The following is a 23,196-nucleotide window of genomic DNA, read 5'->3' on the forward strand; positions in this document are numbered from 1 at the left end:
TGACCAAGCTTTTAGCTAACACCTCTGAATAAGAACCCTAGTGTCTACTTTGTATGCAAATGGATTGGATTCGAAATTTGAATCAAGGTTATTCAAATCCGATCTGACATTGTTCATGTCGGACTTGATCTGATTTTACTCGATTTGAATTTGAATCCTATTAGTAAGTCAGATCTTCGAATCTGATCCAATCCAACTTGTTTCCTTTAAAGGTTAATAAATTATTAAAAGAAAAATAAAATATACTAATTTAAATAAAGTAAAAACAAAAAATACAAGTATTTTTTATTATTTTCATCATATATATACATGTTTTTTTTTTAAATAAATAATATAACGAATTTATAAAAATTTAAAAATATAATATAAAAGATATATTTATAAAAATAAATAAATAAATAAATAACATATATATGTATTATATATATTTATAAATATATAAATTGTCGTAAGAGAGAAAAAATGCTAGGCTCAGATAGCATAATTAAAAATAAAAAACACTACAGATAGGTGAATGTCATGAAAAATTGGATAAACACTTGGAAGATGGTGGCGGTGGTGTCCATGCGAACGGTCCAAAGTTCTCTTCATTTTAAGGGTTATTTTAGAAGCTGCTTCTTTTTTAAATGTGTCTTTTGTTTATATAAATAGAAAATGCAATGCCTAGCTCACTCTCTAGAAGGGTCTCCAGAATCAGGATCCTTTTGCTTTCGATTGCCCTGTATTTAGCTTTGGCTGATCTCTGTAGGCCTTCCTACTTCCCCCGTTTTGCACTGTTGTTATTTTGATTGAATGAATTATCTCTGTTTGAGTCAAAAAAAAAAAAAAAAAAAAAAAAAAAAAACAGATGAAAAAACACAATGTAATTTATAGAAACCAGAAACGATTAAATCCAAGGACGAACTGGTTTCTCCTTTTATTAACACTATCAGTCTATCAAAGATAATCTGTTTATTTATTTATTCAAATGCAACAAAAAGCGAAACGAAATTCCTTTCATTTGTACATGTTACCAAACTATGTTAGTGGATTTTATCATCCATTGAGCGGTTTTCCTGTTAGCTTTTCAAATATTACTACCCAAGCCCTCTTGAAACAAAATTGTATCATCTCCCTCAACTTGTGTCTAATTTAGATGCTTTTTTTTATTAACATAATTCAGATGCTTTAAGAACACAGATGTACACTGGGTTTAGACTTAAGAAACAGTAATTCCTTCTGGGTTGCTGATTTCTTCAACAAACTGGGCTTTTGGCTCCAAATCAATGAATTGATTGGACTTGCTTGCTAAATGCGAAATGCTAACCCTTCCCTGGCGCTTTATGTAATCAGCAACTGCTTTCATCTCCTCCGGGGAGATGTATATGTATTTCCCCCGATCATCCATAACTCCAGACAGTCGACCTAATACGCACCAAAGAAAATAAAGAAACGAATCAAATGATATTTTTTTTCTTGGTATATGTGGCTTTCATTTGACTTTAAGGTGGTACACATACAAGTCGCCAAGGTGCTAACCAATGGTGGCTCAGTTGGCAAGTTCTCTGGCTACTTGCAGCAGAGACTTGGGATCAATCCCCGTTGCCACCAGGGTTTGGGGGGTTATGATATTGGACGGGTTACACGAAGAGAAAAAAAAAAGGTGGTAAAGGCCAATATGTATGATTTTTTTTTTCAAATCAAAGTAGCAAAAAACTGCCACATAAGAAAAATTATGGGTAAAATATAAAAATCTCCACTGAGGTTTCTGAAAAAACCTCAGTTACCTCCCTTTATTACTGTCATGAACAGAAAATGTTGGTCTAATGCATTAGTTTTTCAAGAATACCCATTTTACCCTTACATCTATCAATTTACATGAAAATTTACTAAAATACCCCCCCCCAAAAGAATTTCGCTTTTAATGAAAAAAGATCTCCGAGTTAGATTGAAATGAACAAAAGTAATTTTACTCTATAAAAACGTTGGGTCTAATGAAGTTTAGAAGGGAAAATCTGGCATTTTAAATTATATTGAAAGGTTCCCTAATAAGTTGTAAGGGTAATTTCATAACTTTGAAGTCTTCCTTACTGGAACAAAGATGGGAGGTAGCTGCAGGTTTTTGGTAAACTACAGGGAAGGTTTTTATGAAAGTGAAACCTCAAGGGAAATTTTTGCTGATGTGGCAGTTCTGTTTTTGTTTAGAAGAACAAAATCATACATATTGATGTAAACCCCCTAAGTCAACATGAATAGAAGATGCTGCAGAGCACATACCCATGCTTTCCAGTGAAATGATCCTATTGATGCAATCCTGCATTAACCAAGATCACTATTGTGATGAGAAAATCCTAATCCATGATTCAATAGTTCCTGTCATCTATCATTTAATAGAGTAATGTTGATACAAAACGTAAATGCCAATTCCCAAGCAGCTTTAATTACACCTACTAACTTGACTTTCCTCCTAAATTATCTTTACTTAAAGTTACTCTCCCCATTCAATCCTTGAATCCTCCCTCCCTCTCTCCACCATTTGATGCATATACTCGTACATCAGTCAGCTGGGGCATAAACTTGCATCCTAATGGTTGTACATAAACTACAGATTTGAACACTCAGACCATCAGTTCAGAGAGGAAAGGCCCCAGCTTGGATGGTACAATTCCCCCAAATCTCTATTATATCATTTCTTAGGCATGAACCATGCAGTTGGGGTGATGAAATGCCAAACTGTAGAAGATTAGATGCAGTCCAGATCCTACCAATTTTTTTTTCTTTTTTTATTCCGGTAAAGAGGTCCAACCAATGTTGAATGACAAACATAACTTCTCTTACACTGATTCATGAACAACTATTGTTTGTGGTTCCACAGTAAAAGAATAAAGAGATTAATGTGGATGGAAATTACCTGAGTCCGTAGCTTGAACTCTGCAGCAAGATCTTCTAATGGAACGCACTTGTTTTTCTGCATTAACATAGAAAATAGTTAGTTCTGTTTACATTGACAGTATACCATCCAATTTGCCACCCATTGTCTCTATATCTGTCTCATGTTTGTGTCCATATAGTTGACATTCTACTAGAATGCTCACTTTTGAAGAAAATTTCTCCATGTTATCACACAGTTCACATGTTAAAATTACATTTAAGTAGTTGAAAATTACTGAAATGTAGAATTGGAATTATAATAATTGTATTTCTTGACCAAAGGCCAGGATAATAGTAGAAACCAAGAAAATAAATACCTTGATGTATTCCACAAAATCAAAAAGTAATCCCTGATTCCCATCTTGCACCTCACTCTCTGTTGTACCTTCAGCATCAACAGAAAACTCCCCTTTCCATTTCTCAAATTCTAATGCAGCAGCTTCCTCTTCCTTAGCCTTTCGAGCCCTAGCTTCTTCTTCCTAATATGGAAATAGCGAGTTCCTTAAATTGAAATAGGGACATTTTATATTAAAATTCTGAAAACCACAGATTGAAGAGTAATCAACTTACCAATAAACACTCCTGTGCTTCACGCTCCTCATCCTTTTTCCTCCGCATTTCTGCATAATGATCTTGTTTTGTTTTCCTTGACTCACGTGCTGCTTCCTCAGCCTTCAAAAAAGAAGATAAACATATGTGTTTATCATTCAGAACTTGAGTTAACAGATAACAAAATGACAAAGAAAAGATAAATAACAATGTCACTGAAATTATATGGAAGTCCAAGATGTATCACAGTATAGGACACATTATCTAGAACCAGAGATGCCAAATTCTGAATAAATGGTAAAACTTCACTACTCATGAGAATTAGGTGTACATATTCAGATTTAAGAAATGTGGTAAACAATTTTATGCAACTCTTGATTTTCTTCACCTTAAAGAAAAGGTCAGACCAGTGAAAACATATGTCCAACCTTGTCTTCTAGTCTGCCTGTTCATGTGTCCCACCTTGTTTATGGGGAAAGAATCTAGGAGTTGCATAAAATCATTAATGTCAGAATAGACGGGGATATATAAATTTTCCAATAGAATGCAAGACCCATTTAAGAATATAGAACTTCCCATACAAAAGAGATGCCATGGAATCAAGATTTGTTACAGTTGCAATACTATATTTGCACCTGTCGTTGGGCTTCTCGCTCTTGCCGTTTCTTCTCCTTTTTCTTGGATGCTTTAGCAACGTAGTACTCATCTTCAGGAGCATCATCCTCACTTCCATAAACAATATCTGTATTTTGCATATATAATTGGTTAGTCCATACAAAAAATTATAATCCTCCTAACCAATTATACCAGAATATTTGTATTTCAAGTTTATAAATATTATCTGAATACTCTAAAGAGATATCTATATCTAATGTTGGCCAAATATGTTACCTTCTTAAATGAAGATGCAAGGAATGGGACAGTGACTTCAAGGGATCTACCATCAAGAAATATGCTTCGGAGTTTATTAAATAAATAATTTAATAAACAAGCTATACTGAAAAATCCTAAGGAAATAATGTTATTTCCTAAGTTTACACCTCTTCTTCTACACAGCATCTAATGCCTTATTAAGTTAGTTTAATTACTACAGAACTAAATCTTATCTCTTTTCTCATAATCTAGCTTACCTAACTAATAGCTAAAATATGCCAAATTTATAGCTTATATCTCCAGAAAAGAATAATTAAAACTATCATTAAACAGCTTCCAACCCCAAGGACTTGATTGAAAATCAAAACTATCATTCTAGCTTACCTAACTAATAACTAAAAACTATCAGTCTACCCTGGATCAGGTATGAATTGCACTCTGGTAACCTTATTAAGTTCTGGGAACAAGTTTGAATTAGGAATTCCCCCTTGAAGGATCAATTCCCATCCTTGTTTGCTCTATCTATCTAACTTGAAAAATCAGCCTATTTCCAAATTTTTGGTACCTTCTCAAGAAAATTCAGGGTTCGGGTGGAGTTTGGGATTGAGAAGAGCTGTTAGGAATTCAGAACCGAATGGTACCTCGTCTCTCCTAAACATTCATGAGGAGGTTTTATAGAACCCACTAAATCTGACAACAGGGTTTGGATTCTGTTGGCCTCAGGGGTTTTTTCATGTGTTTCCTATTTCAAAGGTTAAACTCAACCATCTGTGCCACTAGGGCAGCATTTCCTGGTTAAGGAAGTCTGGTGTAAACCTATTCCACCAAGGGTAAGGAGTTTTTGTTGGGAAGCTTTCTTGGAAATATTCAACACTTGTGATCTTCTTCAGAGAAAGAGACCTAATTGTTATCTATCTCCTCACTGGTATGTTCTCTGCAAGCCTACGGATGACGCCAGTTGCCACTTACTGATTTCTTGCTCTTTTACTAATTATATTTGGGAAAGGTGTTTCTCTTTATTTGGGTGCAGGTGGTGTGCCCCGCCAGATGTACAAACTCTTTTTGCCTTTACCTTGTTTAATTGGCCAAAGAAGAGAGGAAGAGTATTGTGGAGATGTTTAAGGGCTTCCGTCTGTTAGACTATTTGGGAGGAAAGGAATGGAAGTCTTTTCAGATAAAGAAAGAAGTCCACAAGACCTTCTAGTGGTGATCCTCCTTAGAGTGGTGCAGTAGCTAAAATCATTGAATTTGTTTAAAGACTTTACAGTGACAGATCTGATAAGAAATTGGAAGGAAATTGCAAGTTCAGCTCCAGCTAAGGACACCCCCTACCTTCTTGGACTCCTCCCCCCAGCGGTTTCTTCAAATTAAACTTTGACATAAGTAGCATTGGCGATCCAGGTCTATCAGGTATTGAGGGTGTCTTAAGAAATGAGGAGGGTCAGGTTTTAGCTATGTTCTCGGGGCCAATTGGAGTGGATGATTCTCTTAGGGCTGAGATCTAGCTGTCCTAGAAGGAATTCGAAGAGCTAATGAGCTAAACATCACTACATTGGTTATAGAGGGGGATTCCAAATTGGTGGTGGGCTGGCTAAAAGAAGAAAATGCTATCTTTTGGACTTACAGCAACAAGAAGAGGAAATTCAAGTGGTTGACTTAAGATATTTAAGTCAAATTGAACTGGGTGAAAAGAAGTGCCAACTCCTTTGCTGATGGGTTAGCCAAACAAGAGGTGACTAGGGACTCAATGTTTTGGGCTATCTTGTAATTTTGTCTTGTTTGTGTTTGCCTAAAAGTGGGGTAGTTAAGTGTTTTTATCTCCCTTTCTCCTGTAATTAATTCTTTTCTGTTAATGAAAGTTACGTGTTATTGATCAAAAAAAAAAAAAAGGGAAAATCAAAATCCCAAAGTTTGTAATGCACATGCATAGTATAGCTTGACCTGAAAGTATATCAAGCATGGCCATCTTCTCAAGAAATTGGATAGCTCTTGCTTTGTTATATGCTTAGCATCCTGTAACTTGAGGAATTGAAGGAAATATCAACTTAAAGAGCACAGATAGTCGCTACGTGTATAAATATATATTTTAGCGATAAAATAATGTATAAATATGTTTTAGATATGTTATATGTCTTATTGTATATTTAATATATGTTTTCTAATTCAGTTTTTTATTTTTTATTTATAAAAATATTAAAAATTGCAATTTGAGGCCAAAAAAGGGGTTTTTTCACGAAAGTAGCAGGGCAAGGTCTCTCCCTCTCACCTCTCTCTTTACCTAGGTAACTGTTAGCATACAAGAATGCTAGAAGCATGCTTACCCAAGCAAGATTTACCTAGGAAACACTTGCCTGGGTAAATGCACTTACCTAGGTAAGTAACGAACAAGGCCTAAGTGCAAAAGTAAGCGACTTTATTGTGGTAATTAATCATGATTTATCAAAACCTTTGCAACTTTATTGAGTTTCCATCCAATTTGATCACCAAGTGAAATGAGATGTTCAATGAAAGGGAGAATTTAAGTTCATTTTTATCATCCTCATCTTTTTTGTTTGATAAGGATGTATTTTGATGTATCAAAGAAAGGAATAAGAGAAAAAAAAAACGCCATACAAATAAGAAAAAATAAATCATCTCTTTGTAGTGAGTCATGTAAAAAATATACATCAATGCACTCCCATTGGACATAAAGATGTTAATGTTCTAATCTTTGCAGAAACTTAAGAAAAAACGGCTATTACCCAATGTTGGCCCCAGCTATTTGGAATCTTGGAAGGGGTGAACCGAATACAAACCCAACCTTTGGCCTTTCTCTTTTGCACAAAGTGACTGTTCACAAACTCAATTCCCGCACTTGTCATTATAGAAATTAGCAAATCTTACACTCATAAACTCCATCAAGGAGGAGGGGACAAAAAGTAGATCAGCTGCTCTACCTTCCCAATGATGTCAGATCAGCACACCTCTTGCCTTGAAAATTCCTGTTGTTTCTTTCCTTCCAGAGGCTCTAAAAAACAGCAAGGGGCATAATGAAGTAAAATTCTTATTGTTGATAGTAGTCCACACAAGGCCATTACCCAATATTGGTCCCAGCTATCTGAGTTCTTGGGAGGGGTAGACTGGATATAGTCCTAACTAGGGCAGGCTCAAGTTTGTCTTTTGCCAAAATTTGAATGGGCCTGGCCTGAAGCAGTGTATAATGTTAACTCAGACCGACCCGAATTGCACACCTAGTCCCAACCTTTGGCATTTTTTCTGCACAAAGTGGCTGCCCTCAGACTTGAACCTACATTCTCATGCTTGCCAGCCCAAGATTTTACCATTAAACCAAGTAATGGCTCATATGCATCTGTACGGGAAGGATGAATACTAATCTCCTATGAAAGATAAATAACATGATTGACTGGAAATAGGAAAATTCACTGGGATCCAGGTCCAATATCTTTCTATCCTCCCAATCCTGGTATATCTTGATTTTCTAAGTCCAGCCACCTCGATCAATAATGCTGTCATGCACCATATCGTTTTTTACAAAGAAAATGGGTCTTCTTTTGCTAGATTTTTTTACTATTAAGCTAGCATAATTGCATAAATCCCCCCCAGGCCCCTGTTGCTATTTAGGCCATTGCATTACATCTGATTGCTAATTATTAATTTGTCATTTCTGTTATATCTTCAAACTTGTTGTGTGGTAATTAACATTTGTAACTTTGTTTCTACCTGTACTTGGTGTTAGATTTAAAACATGGCCAAAGGTATCAGAGATAGTGGTAATAAAATCAATGAAGCCATGTTGCACAATACATAATAAATATTATGGAAGCACTATACCACAAATGAGAGCATAATAACTAATTAAGTTCATAGACATGACAGACACTCTAAAGCCAATTGAGTATGCTGTCATACATAATTAACTAAGAATGGGTTGAAATACCTTATTGCCTGTGAGGATCTAACATATACCCATAGTCCCATACAATATGAATCTTAATTTTATTGTGCCCTTATCTTCTTATGCAATTGCCATGCATCAAATGATCAAATGTTAGGTTATTACGATGTTTAATGTTTAAGTACATAAATGCAAGCACATAGGCACCTGATTGATCTAGTACCTCAACAATCAATGATGGAACACCATCATAGAATTATAGCATAAATATTCAGAAAACTCTTTATTGATTGTAACAAGCATAACAGTATCCCAGATGTATAACTCAATTCCTCATCCTGTTTGCTGATAAAATGGGAAACTTAAAACATCCAATTCACAAAATAGTTGCCTTTGTTTGATACATGCATAACTGCAAGATGGGACAAAGGCAATTCGCATTATTAGCTAGCAAACAAAAAATGAGCTCTAAAAGCTATTTAAACACCATTTAAATTATATTTAATAACCATACCAAGAGAAGAATCACCAGTTCGGATTAGCACTTAGAAAGATAAAAAATTCATGGCACTGATTACTGACCCTCTATAGTTTCCGTGGGGGCTGTGGATGTACTGGCGGCAGCTGGTCTACGCCGCATTCGACGAGCTCCAGGGCGAACTACAGCTTCTCTCCGTGGTGCCTGAGATGTATATAAAATATTGATGACGAAAAAACAAAAGAAAGAAATATCCAGTTGAAATTTCTTTTAGGGCTTTCAATTGACTAAGAATCAAATTCTAATTTCCAACAGACTACAAAAAAACAAAAAAAAAAAAATTGATAAAAGATAAAAGCAAAAAATAAAATGAAAATCCGGCACACTATGTTCATCTCTAAAGTCCTAAGTGAAATTAGGGGGAAGAAAAAGAAAGACACATAGAATGTATTCCGAGCAGTATCACGCGATAATCCAAGCCACCAAAAAAGGCACAATTAGAGCTAGGGTTCAAGTTCTTGAAGTTATAACGGGGAAGGAAAGGGGAAAAAATGAGATTGCATTGGAAGGATATCAAAATTTCAGAAAGCAATCACGTCTGAATTTATAATTGAAAAACACGAACCTGTTCATCTTCTTCTCGACCATCGGAAGATCTAGAAACCTGACGGCGTTTCCATAAATAAAGAGGGAGTAACGCCAGAATAAGAAACACGGACAAAATTGCAACAAAAATCTCCTCCATCTTTTTTGCTTTCTTTTGGCCTGCAAATTTCCCGCGAGAATTACAGTGGGTATAGAAACTTCAGGCTTCGGTTTTCTCTTCTCCCGGCCAGATTCAAAAGGAGTGACTTTCAAACTGAACAAGGACGAACGAAATTGTTGCGATTTGCGAATCCGTGAAAAAAAATCAATTAACTCGGGAAGCCGCCGATCTGAGTTACTGCCGAGTCAGTAAAAAGTGAACGCGTTGGATGAACTTGGATCTGGGTCAGGTTCAAGGTAGAACTGGAACCGAAAGGACTCTGAACCAACCCAAATCCGATAGGGGTCTGTAATTTTATACCCATAACTGTTTTCGAGACAACCGGGTCTGACCCGGTTGGGGACTGGTTGGAATTGATTTCGAACTAATAACAATTGAAACAATATATTAAGAACTAGAACCATTATTGGAACCATAACGGACTTAGTCGGTTTGGGTCCGTCGGGTCCAACCCTGATCCATTAACAACCCTAATTCCACATGCACATCTCACCATCCATAGGAAACATCTTCCTACTTGTCAAGGGAATACAGTTGGAATGTGCTATGAGGTACGCATGGGGCATGCTCTGTGGGGCGCTAATGCAAATTCAGGGCTGACATGCCCCAAGTTCCTTAAATCACATCCTACACGTGCTCCACATGCACATCCAACTACGCATTAGGAACATCTCACCATTAAAATAGATAAATAAATAATTATTTATCTATTTTGTTCATGTCAACAGTCTCTCCTTTAAGATAAGTTATTTATCTATTTTTTTCCATTTTTTTTTATTTTTTTTATTTTCTTGTTTTAAAAATATAAACAGTAATCATTGCTTATCTTGATTAGATCAACACTATTAAAGAGAGACATTTGGGTTTTCTAAGGTCTCTTATTTTAATGCATATTATTATTACATTTAAAAAATACATTTAAGAGAGAGACCTTTGGATTTTCCAATACATCTTGTTTTAGTACATGTTATTATTACATTTAAGAAAGAGAGAGAGAGAGAGAGAGAGAGAGAATAATAATAATATAAATAGGTTTAGGTTAAACAATAAAAAAATTATTAATTTAAAAATCCACATATTAAACTTTCACTAAAAATAAATATTAACAAAACTTAGTAAATATTAAAAAATGTGTTTCAATTCCACTTAAAAATCAAACTTAATAAACACTAATAAAAATAAGAAATTTAAATATAAAAATATTAATTGATAGTTTTAAACTTTTAATAATATTATTAGATAACTTATAAGTTGAGACCTTTATTGTGCATAATGAATTCATTAAAAATGATAAAAAATTAATAAAAATTTAAAATGCAGAATCCATTTTATTAACAATATTTTATTACAAAAATTGGTCCGCCCATGTCTCATTTGAAAGAAGCTATTTATCTATTTTCTCAATTTTTTGCATTTTTTCTCATTTTCTTTTGTTTTAAAAAGATAAACCAGTAATCATTACTTATCTTGATTAGATTAATAAAGTTGCACACTATTAGAGAAAGACCTTTGGATTTTCCAAGGCCTCTTATTTTAATGCATGTTATTATTACACTAGTGGGAAAATCTAAAATATTTAATAATTTTATTTACTATTAATTAATATTAAATTATTAATCAAATGTTATTATTAATTAACTAAAAGTATTCAAAATATTCCCACCAAGACTATGAAATGAATTCAGATTCAGTCCTCACAAAACGATCACACCATTCTTACAGCCACTTGCAACCGTGTATTGGGAATATCTCCTTAAGCACCGTTTTGTGAAGACTGAACCCAATTTCCTATGGAATATGGATCATTGTACTCTAGATCACCTACCAACAAATTTCATTACAACACCCTACCACCATGTTTACACAAATGGATAGGGATCAACTACCAATAAAATGCTCCTAACACCGTCTCAATTCTCATTCATAGGGAGATATTCCTGATGTGTAACAATCATGACTAATTGGTGAGCATTTGTTGGTAGCAGATTTGAACTACATGCGGTCTCAGTCTCATGGTGAGATAAGTGATGTTGAGAGGGTATTCGAACATATTTTATTGGTGAGTGATCCTAACTCCTAGATCATCGGTACCAATTAGGATAGGCTCCCCACAAAATGTGTCCCACATTACATCTAACCATGCATTGCAAATATTTCCCACTAGGGGGGACCCGTGCGATGCATGGGAAATCTGAAAGATTTAATAATTTTATTTACTATTAATTAATAATTAAATTTGTTGTTAATTAACTAAAAATATTCAAAGTTAATGTTAATATTTAAACTTTTAATAATTGTATTTTTTCATTTAATGTTGATTTATAGAAAATAATTGTTGTTAATTTAATATGAGCAAATATTTTTTAATAAATTTAGTTTTATTAATAATTTGTAGTAATTTTAATAGTTGTTATTATTTTTATAATTTCAAATGAAATTTTGATTAACTTTAAATAAATAAAAATAATTACAAAACCTAACATTTTTATTAATTTCACTAATAATTAATAATTATATAAGAATGACAACGAGGTGGGTTCAAGGTAGGGCACCCCATCCCTATCCCTACCCCATAATCAAGACACTCTACCCCATCCCCACCCCGTCCCCAGTGTTAGGTAGGTTCAGGGCAAGGCAACCACTCCTCAATGTCGGGCGAGCTCAGCGGCAAGGCACCTCACTCCTTATCAAGGATGAGAAATCCTCGAATTTCCCCGCCCTGTCCCTAGTATTGGGTGGATTCAAGTAGAGGTGTAAATTGGGTCGTGTTGGGCCAATACGACACAACCCGCATGTGGATGTTGGACTACGGGGCATCCCAAGTCGTGCCTTCCTCCCTCGTGATAATTTGGGGGGGTTGGTTCGGCACACCCCATGGGCCGAGACCACATGAGAACGTGTCGTCCCATGGGTCGAGCTGGTCCATGGGCCGAGCCTTGGGCTAGGCCTGGCCGTGGACCGAGCCAAATTTTTATTTCATACAATTTTTTATGTATACAATTGTTTATATATACAATTAAACCTATTCATGGATCGGGTAGCCCGACGGCCCAACCCAACCTAATTCGTTATTTTCAGGCTTGTGGGCTCGAGCTCGGGCTTTCTCAAATAAGCCTGGCCTGTGCCCGAGCCCAGCCCATTACTATTACATATATAAAAAAGTACTTATGTTATATTATATATATATGCTTAAATTATTAATAAATATCAATATTAGGAAATATAAATTAGTTTATTAATTTATTAAATCGTTACTAAATTAATATAATATTAGTTTATAAAAGTATACAAAAAATAAGACATTTTGTGTATAGATCGGTCTTCGGGCTCGAGCTTCGGGCTTTATATAAGGGTTGGACTCGGGCTCAAGATCTAGGCTTGATGGTCGGGCTGGGCTCAAGCTCGGGCTTGTATATTTTTTGTTGATAAGGAGGCCCGTGTTAATTATAAAACTATGATTTTTAACAAATTAAAATTTTTATTTAATTATAGTCTAGTACAAAAAATTATATAACATTTCTATATATATATATATTAACATAAAATTTGTTATTTAAATATTATATAATAATATTTACCATATATGCATATAATTTCCAAGTTGAACTTATTAGGGGTTGTTTAGCTTGAAATCTATCCTCTAAAGCCATCATTGGACTCTAAAAGTTTGATACCCAATTAGACTTCAAATCTGATTATCCCTAATAATGTGTGAACATGGTGCATATCTCAACTAGACCTAATTCAAAAGAAAATAGTTGTTCATGTTGGCCCAACACGACCCAATTTACACTTCTACTGGGGACAGGGTGGGAAAATTCAATGATTCACCATCCTTGATGAGGAGTGGAGTGCCTTTCCCTTGAACTCGTTTGACATTGAGGAGTGGTTGCCTTGCCCTAAACTTACCTGACATTGGGGACGGGGTGGGGATAGGGTAGAGTGTCTTGACTATGGGGCAGGGACAGGGATGGGGTGCCCCACCCTGAATCCACCCCATTGTTATTCCTATATAATTGTTAATTATTAGTGAAATTAATAAAAATGTTAGCTTTTGTAATTATTTTTATTTATTTAAATTTAATCAAAATTTTATTTAAAAATAAAAAAAATAATAACAATTATTAAAATTAATACAAATTATTAATAAAACTAAATTTATTAAAAAATATTTATTCATATTAAATTAACAATAATTATTTTCTGTAAATCAACATTAAATGAAAAATACAATTATTAAAATTTTAAATATTAACAATAACTTTGAATACTTTTAGTTAATTAACAACATATTTTGATTATTAATTTAATATTAATTAATAGTAAATAAAATTATTAATTCTTTCAGATTTTCCATGCACCGCATGAGTCCCCGCTAGTGGGAGATATTTCCAATGCATGGTTAGATGTAATGTGGGACGCAATGATCCAGGAATTAGGGTCACACCAATAAAATATGTTTCAATACCCTCCCAACATCACCTAACATCACTTATCTCACCATGAGATTGAGATCACGTGCAATTCAAACATGCTACCAACAAATGTTCACAACACTGTCCCAATTAGTCATGACTATTAGCATGAGGAATATCACCCTATGAATGAGAACTGAGAAGGGAGATGTTCCCAATATACAACTATAAAGGCCTGTTTGGACAGTGTTAAGAGCAATTTATTAGTAGTTGATCCGTACCCATTTGTGTAAACATATTGGTAGGGTGTTGGAATGAAATTTGTTGGTAGGTGATCTAGACTACAATGATCCATATTCCATAGGAAATTGGGTTCGGTCTTCACAACACAGTGCTTAAGGAGATATTCCCAATACATGGTTGCAAGTGACTATAAGGATGGTGTGAGCACCTTTTTTGTGAGGACTGAATCCGAGTTCATTTCATAGTCCTGGTGGGAGTTTACCTGTGTTAGGACCCACCATTTAAAATAAAAAGAAGTTCAATTTCCATCATTGTCAATGAACCCAAAGAAATTTTCTATCACCGTTCTGTCCTGTGTGTGATTCATTGGGGGTTTACAAATAAGTTGCAAATGGAAGGGGATCGAATGTAGGCATATCCATATTTGATTGATTTATATTTGAATTTGGATGGGAATTTATCCCTCAAATTTATATTGGATTTAAATTGAATTCAGATTTTAATTGGTTATTGAATAATATTAATAAATTAAATTAATAATGATAATATATTATATATTAATAATAAAATGAATTAAAATGACTATTTTATGAACAAAATGAATTGAATAAAATTTATATGAAACTTGATCTATGACAGTCTATTAAAAAGCACAACACTCATATCAATTTTATATATAAATTGAATATGAATAGGATAGGGGTGGATCCCTGTTCCATCTAATTATAAATAAATCAAATAGGGAAAATTTCCGATTAGTACCTTGTACTTTGGGTTTGGTGTCACTTTGGTCCCTGAACTTTAAAACGTGACAATTTAGAATTCGAACTTTCAAAATGTGTCAATCCAATACCTGCTATTAATCAATTCATTAATCAACCGTTAAGTGGCATTTGAAAAGACACAAATGCCCTTCGAGTGTCATCTAATTCTCTTTATCACCCATCCAAACATTGATAAAAAGTGAACAGTCCCAAATCCTTGCCTCTTCTATTCTAGCGACCCCAATTTCTTGAATAGAAGAGGCAAGGATTTGGGACTGTTCACTATTTATCAACATTTGGATGGTTGATAAAGAAATTAGATGACACTCGAAGGGCATTTGCATCTTTTCAAATGCCACTTAATAGTTGGTTAACAAAATGATTAACAACAGGTACTGGGTTGACACATTTTGAAAGTTTGAATACTAAGTTGTCACGTTTTAAAATTCGGAGACCAAAGTGACACTAGACACAAAGTACAAGGTATTAATCAGGAATTTTCCCAATCAAATATAGGCACCATTTGCAGCCTTATTTACAAGGGAATGCTTCATACTCTTACTTAGGTGGTCACTTGGTAACTTTCATTTGTGGAAGCACAAGTTCAAAACCATGAAGATAAGGGCTCTTGACATCGTAAATGGTGGTTGGGTTGAGCAGATTCATATTGAACCAACTCAATTGTATGGGGCTTAGGTCTGAATTATGTGTCCCAATTATAATTAGGTTAGGATTCATTTTTATTGTTTGGGACTAATTATATATAGGGAAAATTCCCAATTAGTACCATGTACTTTGGGCCTATTTCTACTTTGGTCCCCAAACTTTAAAATGCGACAATTCGATACTTGAACTTTCAAAACTTATCAATCCAATACCTACTGTTAACTAGTTATTAAATAGTGGTTAAATGCCTTTGAAAAAGACACAAATGCCCTTTAAGTGCCATCTAATTATCTTTATCAACCATCCAAACATTGACAAAATATTAACAATCCTAAATCCTTGCCCCTTTTATTCAAGAAAGTTGGGGTCCAAAATGCCCACTGAGACGTGCCCCTAACTTTCTTTAATAGAAGAAGCAAGGACTTGGGACTGTTAAATTTTTGTCAATGTTTGGATGGTTGATGAAGAAAATTAGATGACACTCGAAGGGCATTTGTGTCTTTTTCAAGTGCCACTTAATGGTTGGTTAATAATAAGTACTGAATTGACACGTTTTGAAAGTTTGAGTATTAAATTGTTGCATTTTAAAGTTCAATGACCAAAGTGACATTAGGCCTAAAGTACATGGTACTAATCGGGAGTTTTTCCTTATATATATTGACATGTTGCAAAGGCAATCCATTTTACTACCTATTTTTCTCATGATATCCTTATAATAACACTACAAGAAAACTGGTCAAAAGCAGTGGTTTAGAGCTGATGGTCTTAATGGCCACCGCTAGAGTGATATCTAAGGAGGCGGTCTTCTAAAGACCACCACCTACATCGGTTTTAGAAGCTAACGCGGCAGTCCATAAGAATATGTTAGGCATATTTTACAATGGACCAAATTTAAACCGGTTTAATGTTAAATGGATTGGTATAGGATAAATGTGGGGAGGCAAAAAACTTCATTCTCTCGCGTGTAGTCTCTGCAAGACAAAGGTTCATTTGACAAGACAGGTTCTTTGCAAGAGAACCTTGTAGAGAAATTTTGAAGAAGATGACAAACTCTTTTTTTCACGAACAAGAAAAATAGCAGAGGAGAATCATTTCTCGTGGAGAAGTTGGACAAGAAATATAGGGTTACAAGTGTTGTTTGTTGAGTAAAAGAGAGATACCTTTGTGCAGCTCAAGGGGAAATTCCTAGGCGATATCCAAGCACCAAATCTTGTTCATTTGAGCAAAGAAGGTAATGTTCTAACCCTCCTCTTCTTTCTTCCTCCTTTGTCATTCTCTCCTTTTTCGCTCTTTCTTTCTTTTCTTTTCTTTTTTTTTCTCAACGAACCGGATTCTGTACAGTAGCAGTGGCAACCTCTTTTTCCTGCATCTTCTTGTCGATTTCTTTCCTTCTCTCTCTCTCTTCGTATCTCTCTCTCATCGTCTTCATATTTATTGACATTTTTCTTGAATCCTGTTACATTTTCCCCTCTGATCGTTTCATCACATAGTCTGATTATGTTTGTTCTGTTTGGGAATCAATCTAAATACAAGACATGCTATGTTTTGTCTAGCATAAGAATTATGTTGTATTGTTGCTTTATCCCTGTTGAATGGATGTAGTAAGATTGATTTGTTTGACTGATTTAGCTTTACAATTTAATTTGGATGATTCTCAGTTCAAAGTTAAAAAAAAAACATGAAAAGCAATAAAAGAAAAAAAGAAAAGAGAAGGAAAGTAGAGAATGACGGTTGGAAATAGGTAGCGAAATAGTGATGATTTTTCCGTTTGCATAATTAGAGTGAAAAGAGGTGATAAGCCATCGAGGATGAATTAATTCAAACATAAGAAAAAAAGATAAGAGTAAAAAAAAATAAAAGAAATAATAATAAAATAGAATAATAAATAAATTTGGCAAGAGGAGGTGAAATGGAAAGGCTGATTCTACATATTGCGTTATATTTAGGTGAGAAGTGATTAGAATAAGTCATTAAATGAAACAACAATAAAAATACTAATTAAAATAAAAAAATTAAATTAGAAAGAAAATAAATAAATAAAAATAGAACAAATAAATGCCCAATCCAATAAATCAAATAAAATTAAATAGGATCCCATAAAAAATAACAAAAAAATATCGGGTAAAATGAACACACGAGGCGTCTAGAAGCACCACCCATTTTTGAATCAACATTGTACGCCTTTGTCAAGCACTTATCTCCAACCACCACCCAAGTAGAAAACTTGACTTTAGAGGGGGGTCGAACCACCCCGAACTAGAAAACTGGGAAAATAGTCTGGATTGGCCAGTTCCATACTAGAGAAAGGGGACTTCACTGAGAACAATTCAGATTTGGACCAATGCCAACATTGCTGATCTGTGGCAAAGGGATTTAACCTTATACCTTGCAGTTTTTCCAGCATCCCTACCACCTGCTGGACCTCCCAATCATTAAAGTCCCTCCCAAAGATAAGAGAGTCACCTGACACACTACAACACTCAACTACCTTGACATCCTTATCATTTGCCAAGAGAAATAAATCTGGATACAAATCATTCAAAGGATACTCTGAGCACCAGTTGTCATGCCAAAAATTCAGCCTTGGGAGCACCATTCCCAACCTTACACTTAATTCCTTTCATAAAAAGAGGATAAGCCTTATAGATCCCCCTTACACCCACACCTAGGTAGATTCAGCTGCATCCCACCCATCTGCGTGAATACCATATTTCTGTGCCATAACTTGCCACCAAAGCTCATTGGGCTCCTTTAAGAACCTCCATAACCATTTACCGAGAAGGGCTAGATTGAAGGGTTTTAGTTTTCTGATTCCTAAATCATTGTCTTTGATAGGCTTGCAAATCTGGTCCCAATTGACTATGTGGATTTTTCTAGGGTCTTTCCAATCCACCCAAAGGAAGTCTCTCATAATTCTCTCCAACCTTTGAACTATCTTTGAGGGGATTGGAAACAAAGACATAATAAACAGGGATACTGGCCAACACACTTCTTAGAAGAGTTAGTTTACCCCATTTAGACAAAGCTAGCTTACCATTCATTTGTTGCTCTGTACATCCATATGATTTGATATTCAAAATTTTGCTACAAGTTTGGTTCATTTATATTAATAAAATCCCTTTTCTGTGCATTTGATTTCATTTATATTTATAAAAATTGTTGTTTTTAACAAAAGGAATAACTGCAAATCCAATGACTCCATTTCAATGGAGGGTGCAACTTATTGGAATTGACCGAATAGGGAACTCATCAAATGTGTCTCATAATCAAATTCTGGTATCAACTTAATCTAGTTTTGGCATGTCAGAATGCAAATTCAACAGAAAAGTACAGAAAAGTAGATAAACCGATCAAATCATCACTCCCAAACATTCAAACTTATTCTGAGAATAGGAACCAGATCACTCCATTGGGGCCTATCCTTGATTAAACAGTTAGTATTAGTGATTAGTGCGTAAAGGTTTGGAAAAGGTCCTTGAGTTATTTTCTAGGCACAACCGTAGTAAGAGGGTGGTACAATCGGAACCCCATTTCCATTCCTACTGGAATGATATTCCCCCATTTGAGGGTCGGGAATGATCATTCCCTGCCCCTCCCTTGTCCCTTGGGAATGAAATCTCATTCCTGCTAATTCTAATTCCCATTCCTGTCTGAGTCAAACAAACTATGGGAATAGATCATTCTGATTCCAATTCCGATTATGGCTGTGACGAACCAAACAAACCCATATGTACAACTAAATTTAATTTTCATTTTGCTTAAATTAATAATGTGGAATATATCTGCTTATATATTAATAATCTTGCCTCTTATTATCATTTTCACTCTCTTCATAGCCCAGGAGGGCTAGGGAAAGATAAAAGCATGGCATGTGTATCCAGTGTCGTTGTGGAAAGCATTAATGTGCAAAAATGCTTTATATGGAGTTAGGATACTCAAATTTTGAAAACTACATATTTGTATTTGTACTGTTTCCATGTGTACTGTACAAATTTATATAAATATAAGATTTTGCACTCTACATATCTATATTTGTACTCTTAAAATGAGCCTTGAGTACAAAACCTGGATGCCACTCTAATTTGATTAAGAATTGTATTTGATATTTCATTTACTTTACATTATCTAACAATTTATATGTTATGATTTGCAGGTTAAACCATTATGTTAAGTGGATTTGCATTGGAAAGATGTGTTACATTATTCAGGAAGACTTTTTTAAATGCCTTATACTATTTTCTATGTTAATTGGATATTGTATTTAAGCAATTTGTTTCAGAAATTATAATAATTAATAATTAATTTAATTAAAAGTTTTTTATTTTTAAGTTGCATTTTTTATTTAAATTGATTTTTATGTATTATCTGCCATGGGATTTGTATTAAACAGGTACCAAAAAAATGTTGAAATCGAATTGATACAAATAATAAAAAATAAAAAAAATAAAGTCAGGGGTCATACAACCGTCGCCTTAGACATAAAAAAAGACCTAAGACGGCGGTCCAGACTACCACCTAAAAATGCAAGCAACATTTCGATGGACCTAAAGCAGTGGTCCAAAGAGATCTAAGCTAGCGGTCTGGACCGCCACCTAAAAACGGAAGCAACATTTTGACTGACCTAAGGTGGCAGTCTAAAGAGATCTAAGCTGGCGGTCTAGACTACCACCTAAAAATGGAAACAACATTTTGACGGACCAAAGGCGGTGGTCCAAAAAGATCTAAGCCAGTGGTTCAGATCGCCACCTAAAAACGGAAGTGACATTTTAATCGGCCTAAAGCAGTAGTTAAGACCACCACCTTGATTAACTCTGAGCTGATGATTTTGTCTAAGCTGACGGTCTTGACCTAGGCTGGCAATGGTTTAAGGGACGGACACATGACCACCGCCTTACCTCTGAGGTAGTGGTCTAAAGGGATAAAAAGGCGGTCACCTTGATCACCAACTTTGATCGCTTTTCTTGTAGTGTAATATGATATATATTATGGTGTTCAAATGTGTCAATTTAACAAATAAGTAGATTTATTGTCAAATTACAGTTTAAAAATATAATTGTCAATTAAAATCGGATTTTTTCGAATCGAACCCCATAGTCTCAATTACAGGCCTTATAAGGTATACCTGGAGCTGATTGAACAGCTACTTACATGCAGCACAAATTTGAAAACTACTGAATAGCTTTAGTTCCACCTTCTTTGTTATAGGGACGAAAACTTGTCTGCTCATATTTTTTATTACATTGCATGTATCCTACTCCCACCTCAGTGGAGGCCATGCCCTATTCTCAATTATAAATGAATAAAGCTGCTTCTTTTTTGAAAAAAGAAGGGTGTGGTTTGGAACTGGTTGTGCCGGTTGACTTATTGTTTAGGTGTATTTTAGCAATATTAATAGATCTCTTAACATGACTGTTCAAAATCTTGTACAGTTTGTTAAAATTGAGTCTTCGTCTTTCTGGTTTGATATCATATGAGTCCGGATTTCCTACCTACTACAAGTCTGCTCACACTTTAACCACATAGCATCGTAATCACACATGGGGAAGGTTGCATATGTATTTTGATAATCTGAAGTGATGTTTCTAATTTATACATATAAAAAAGTTAGGATAGTTAATCCCCCTTGAATAGTGATAAAGGACCCATGTGATGTAGATGCTTTGTTATAAGATATTGAGTTAGGAGTCTTATGCCATTCCGTAACAGTGGGTTCTCATGTTAGTGGTTTGACCATCCAATTTGAATAGACAATTCATTGCAATTTAAAAAATAAAAGTAAAATAAAAAAGAATTAAAATAAAAAAAGGTCAAAAACCATTGCTTGGGTTGAATAGGTTGATGGTTCAATTGTCTAAATCAGCGGGTCATTGACCAAGTCAGCATTTTTGGCAAAGGAATGATTCAAGGGTGATATGGAATTGGTTGTTTGGATGATTTTTGGGCTAAACGGTTTGACCGTGCAAGTCAATGATGGTTCAAAAACCATGGATTATACAATATTATGTATTGTATAAAATCTATTTATACAGTACATAATATAAAATATTATATTTAATATATATTATAGGTGCCATATTATAATATTTATATATATATATATATATATATCCAATATAAAAGATAATATAAAATATTATATCATAAACATTATCTATTGGGAGGTTAGTGTTAGGTTCAGGGAAGGCTAGAGAAATCATGGTTTCTGAACCGTCGTTGACCCAATTGGTCGAACCATTCGGCTTAGAAACAATCTAGGCAACCAGTTCCGTTTCACCCTTGAACCATTCCTTTGTCAAAAATCATTGACTTGGTTAGCAATCATTGACCCGAGAAATCAAACCGTCAACCCATTCAACCCGGACAATGGATTTTAGCTGTTTTTTTATTTTGATTTTTCAAATTGCAATTAGTCATTGTTTTATATCAAATGGTTGAACAACTGATCTAGAAACTGACGAGCATAATGGTTTTGGTCTAGGTCGGTTTTTAAAATATTGGGATAAATACCACCCCACCCTATTCTTGGTTACCAAAGTTGGGCTTCCTTGAAACCCACCCTAAACCCGATCGACGGTTAAAAACAATTACTCTAATCGGGGCGGGGCAAGTTGGATCTCTAGTAGGGGTGGGTTAGATTACCATCTTTACTTGGGTTTTCAAATGCACTATAGAAAAATACAATTGAAAATCTGAAGGTATGGTTGGTATGGAGTTGAACCCCTATAGGGTTGGGTCAGGTTGAAAACTATATGTCATTATGTTGGGTTTGAGTAAAAGCATTAGAGGGTCAGGTTAGGGTGAAGGCAAACCCACACTGAATTCGGCTTGTTGTGTTTATTTTTTATTATTTTAAAGTTGAATTTAAATCAATTTTAATCTATTTAGTAAATTGTTATTGATGTGTAATTTAAGTTATGATATCATGCTAAGCTTATTACTGTTTAAAATTTTTAATAATGTTAAAATTTGTTATTATAAATTATATAATATTATTATAATTAATTTTACAATTATTAGTATTAAAATTGAAAATTAGTAATTTATTTTGATTTTTCTGTTATGTTAATCATCTTTAAATGGAAATTAAATGAATAATTTTATGAATTACTAAACATTAGTTAACTAATTAATTAGTTTTGCAAACTGTTATTATTAATTGAGTTTAACATACAACTATACATGTAATGTCAACAAATGAGGCCCATATTGTATGTTATAACCATAAATAATTCAAGTTCTCTCCATCTTTTCCCTAAGATTCTCTTTTATTGATTCAAATGAATAGAAAGTAATTAAGAGAATTTTAGGAAAAAACGTGGGGTCAATTAGAGAGAGAGAGAGAGAGATTTTAGGAAGATTTAAAAGAGACTTTAGATGAGAGAGATATTTAAAGAAGATTTATAGGTTATTGGAAAGTGGGGACTCATACGAGCAAGAAGAGCCTTGGTGATGTATTTCAATGAAAGGGTAGGGAGGGGGTAATGGTTACAAGTTCTTCATTTGTAGGTATTTGAAAAGTGGGTCTAATAGGAGCAAGAAGAGAGTTGCTGAATACTGATGTGTTTCAATTAAGGAGAGAGTAGGAATGGGGTTTGGAAATAGGAGAGGCTATATGACGTAGACCACCTTTCTTTATA

General features: G+C 34.4%; 1 protein-coding gene and 1 long non-coding RNA gene across 2 annotated transcripts; one reads left to right on the forward strand and one right to left on the reverse strand.

Moving 5' to 3' along the window:
* Positions 1-1,120: 1,120 nt before the first annotated feature.
* LOC148875456 (DDRGK domain protein) lies at positions 1,121-9,637 on the reverse strand. Its single transcript, XM_088964770.1, has 8 exons — positions 9,331-9,637; positions 8,810-8,909; positions 4,095-4,201; positions 3,481-3,582; positions 3,228-3,389; positions 2,891-2,947; positions 2,257-2,293; positions 1,121-1,404 (listed from the first exon to the last, which is right to left on the reverse strand). Exons 1-8 carry the CDS (start codon positions 9,448-9,450, stop codon positions 1,199-1,201), a joined length of 891 nt encoding a protein of 296 aa, XP_088820896.1. The 5' UTR covers positions 9,451-9,637; the 3' UTR covers positions 1,121-1,198.
* Positions 9,638-16,351: 6,714 nt separating this feature from the next.
* On the forward strand, positions 16,352-19,898 carry LOC148875457 (uncharacterized). Its single transcript, XR_016105033.1, has 2 exons — positions 16,352-16,790; positions 19,713-19,898. It is a non-coding gene; the product is annotated as an uncharacterized LOC148875457 (long non-coding RNA).
* The last annotated feature ends 3,298 nt before the right edge of the window (positions 19,899-23,196 follow it).

Source organism: Nelumbo lutea, chromosome 1, assembly GCF_056320005.1.
Source record: "Nelumbo lutea isolate HS-2025 chromosome 1, American lotus-T2T, whole genome shotgun sequence".
Classification (NCBI taxonomy): domain Eukaryota; kingdom Viridiplantae; phylum Streptophyta; class Magnoliopsida; order Proteales; family Nelumbonaceae; genus Nelumbo; species Nelumbo lutea.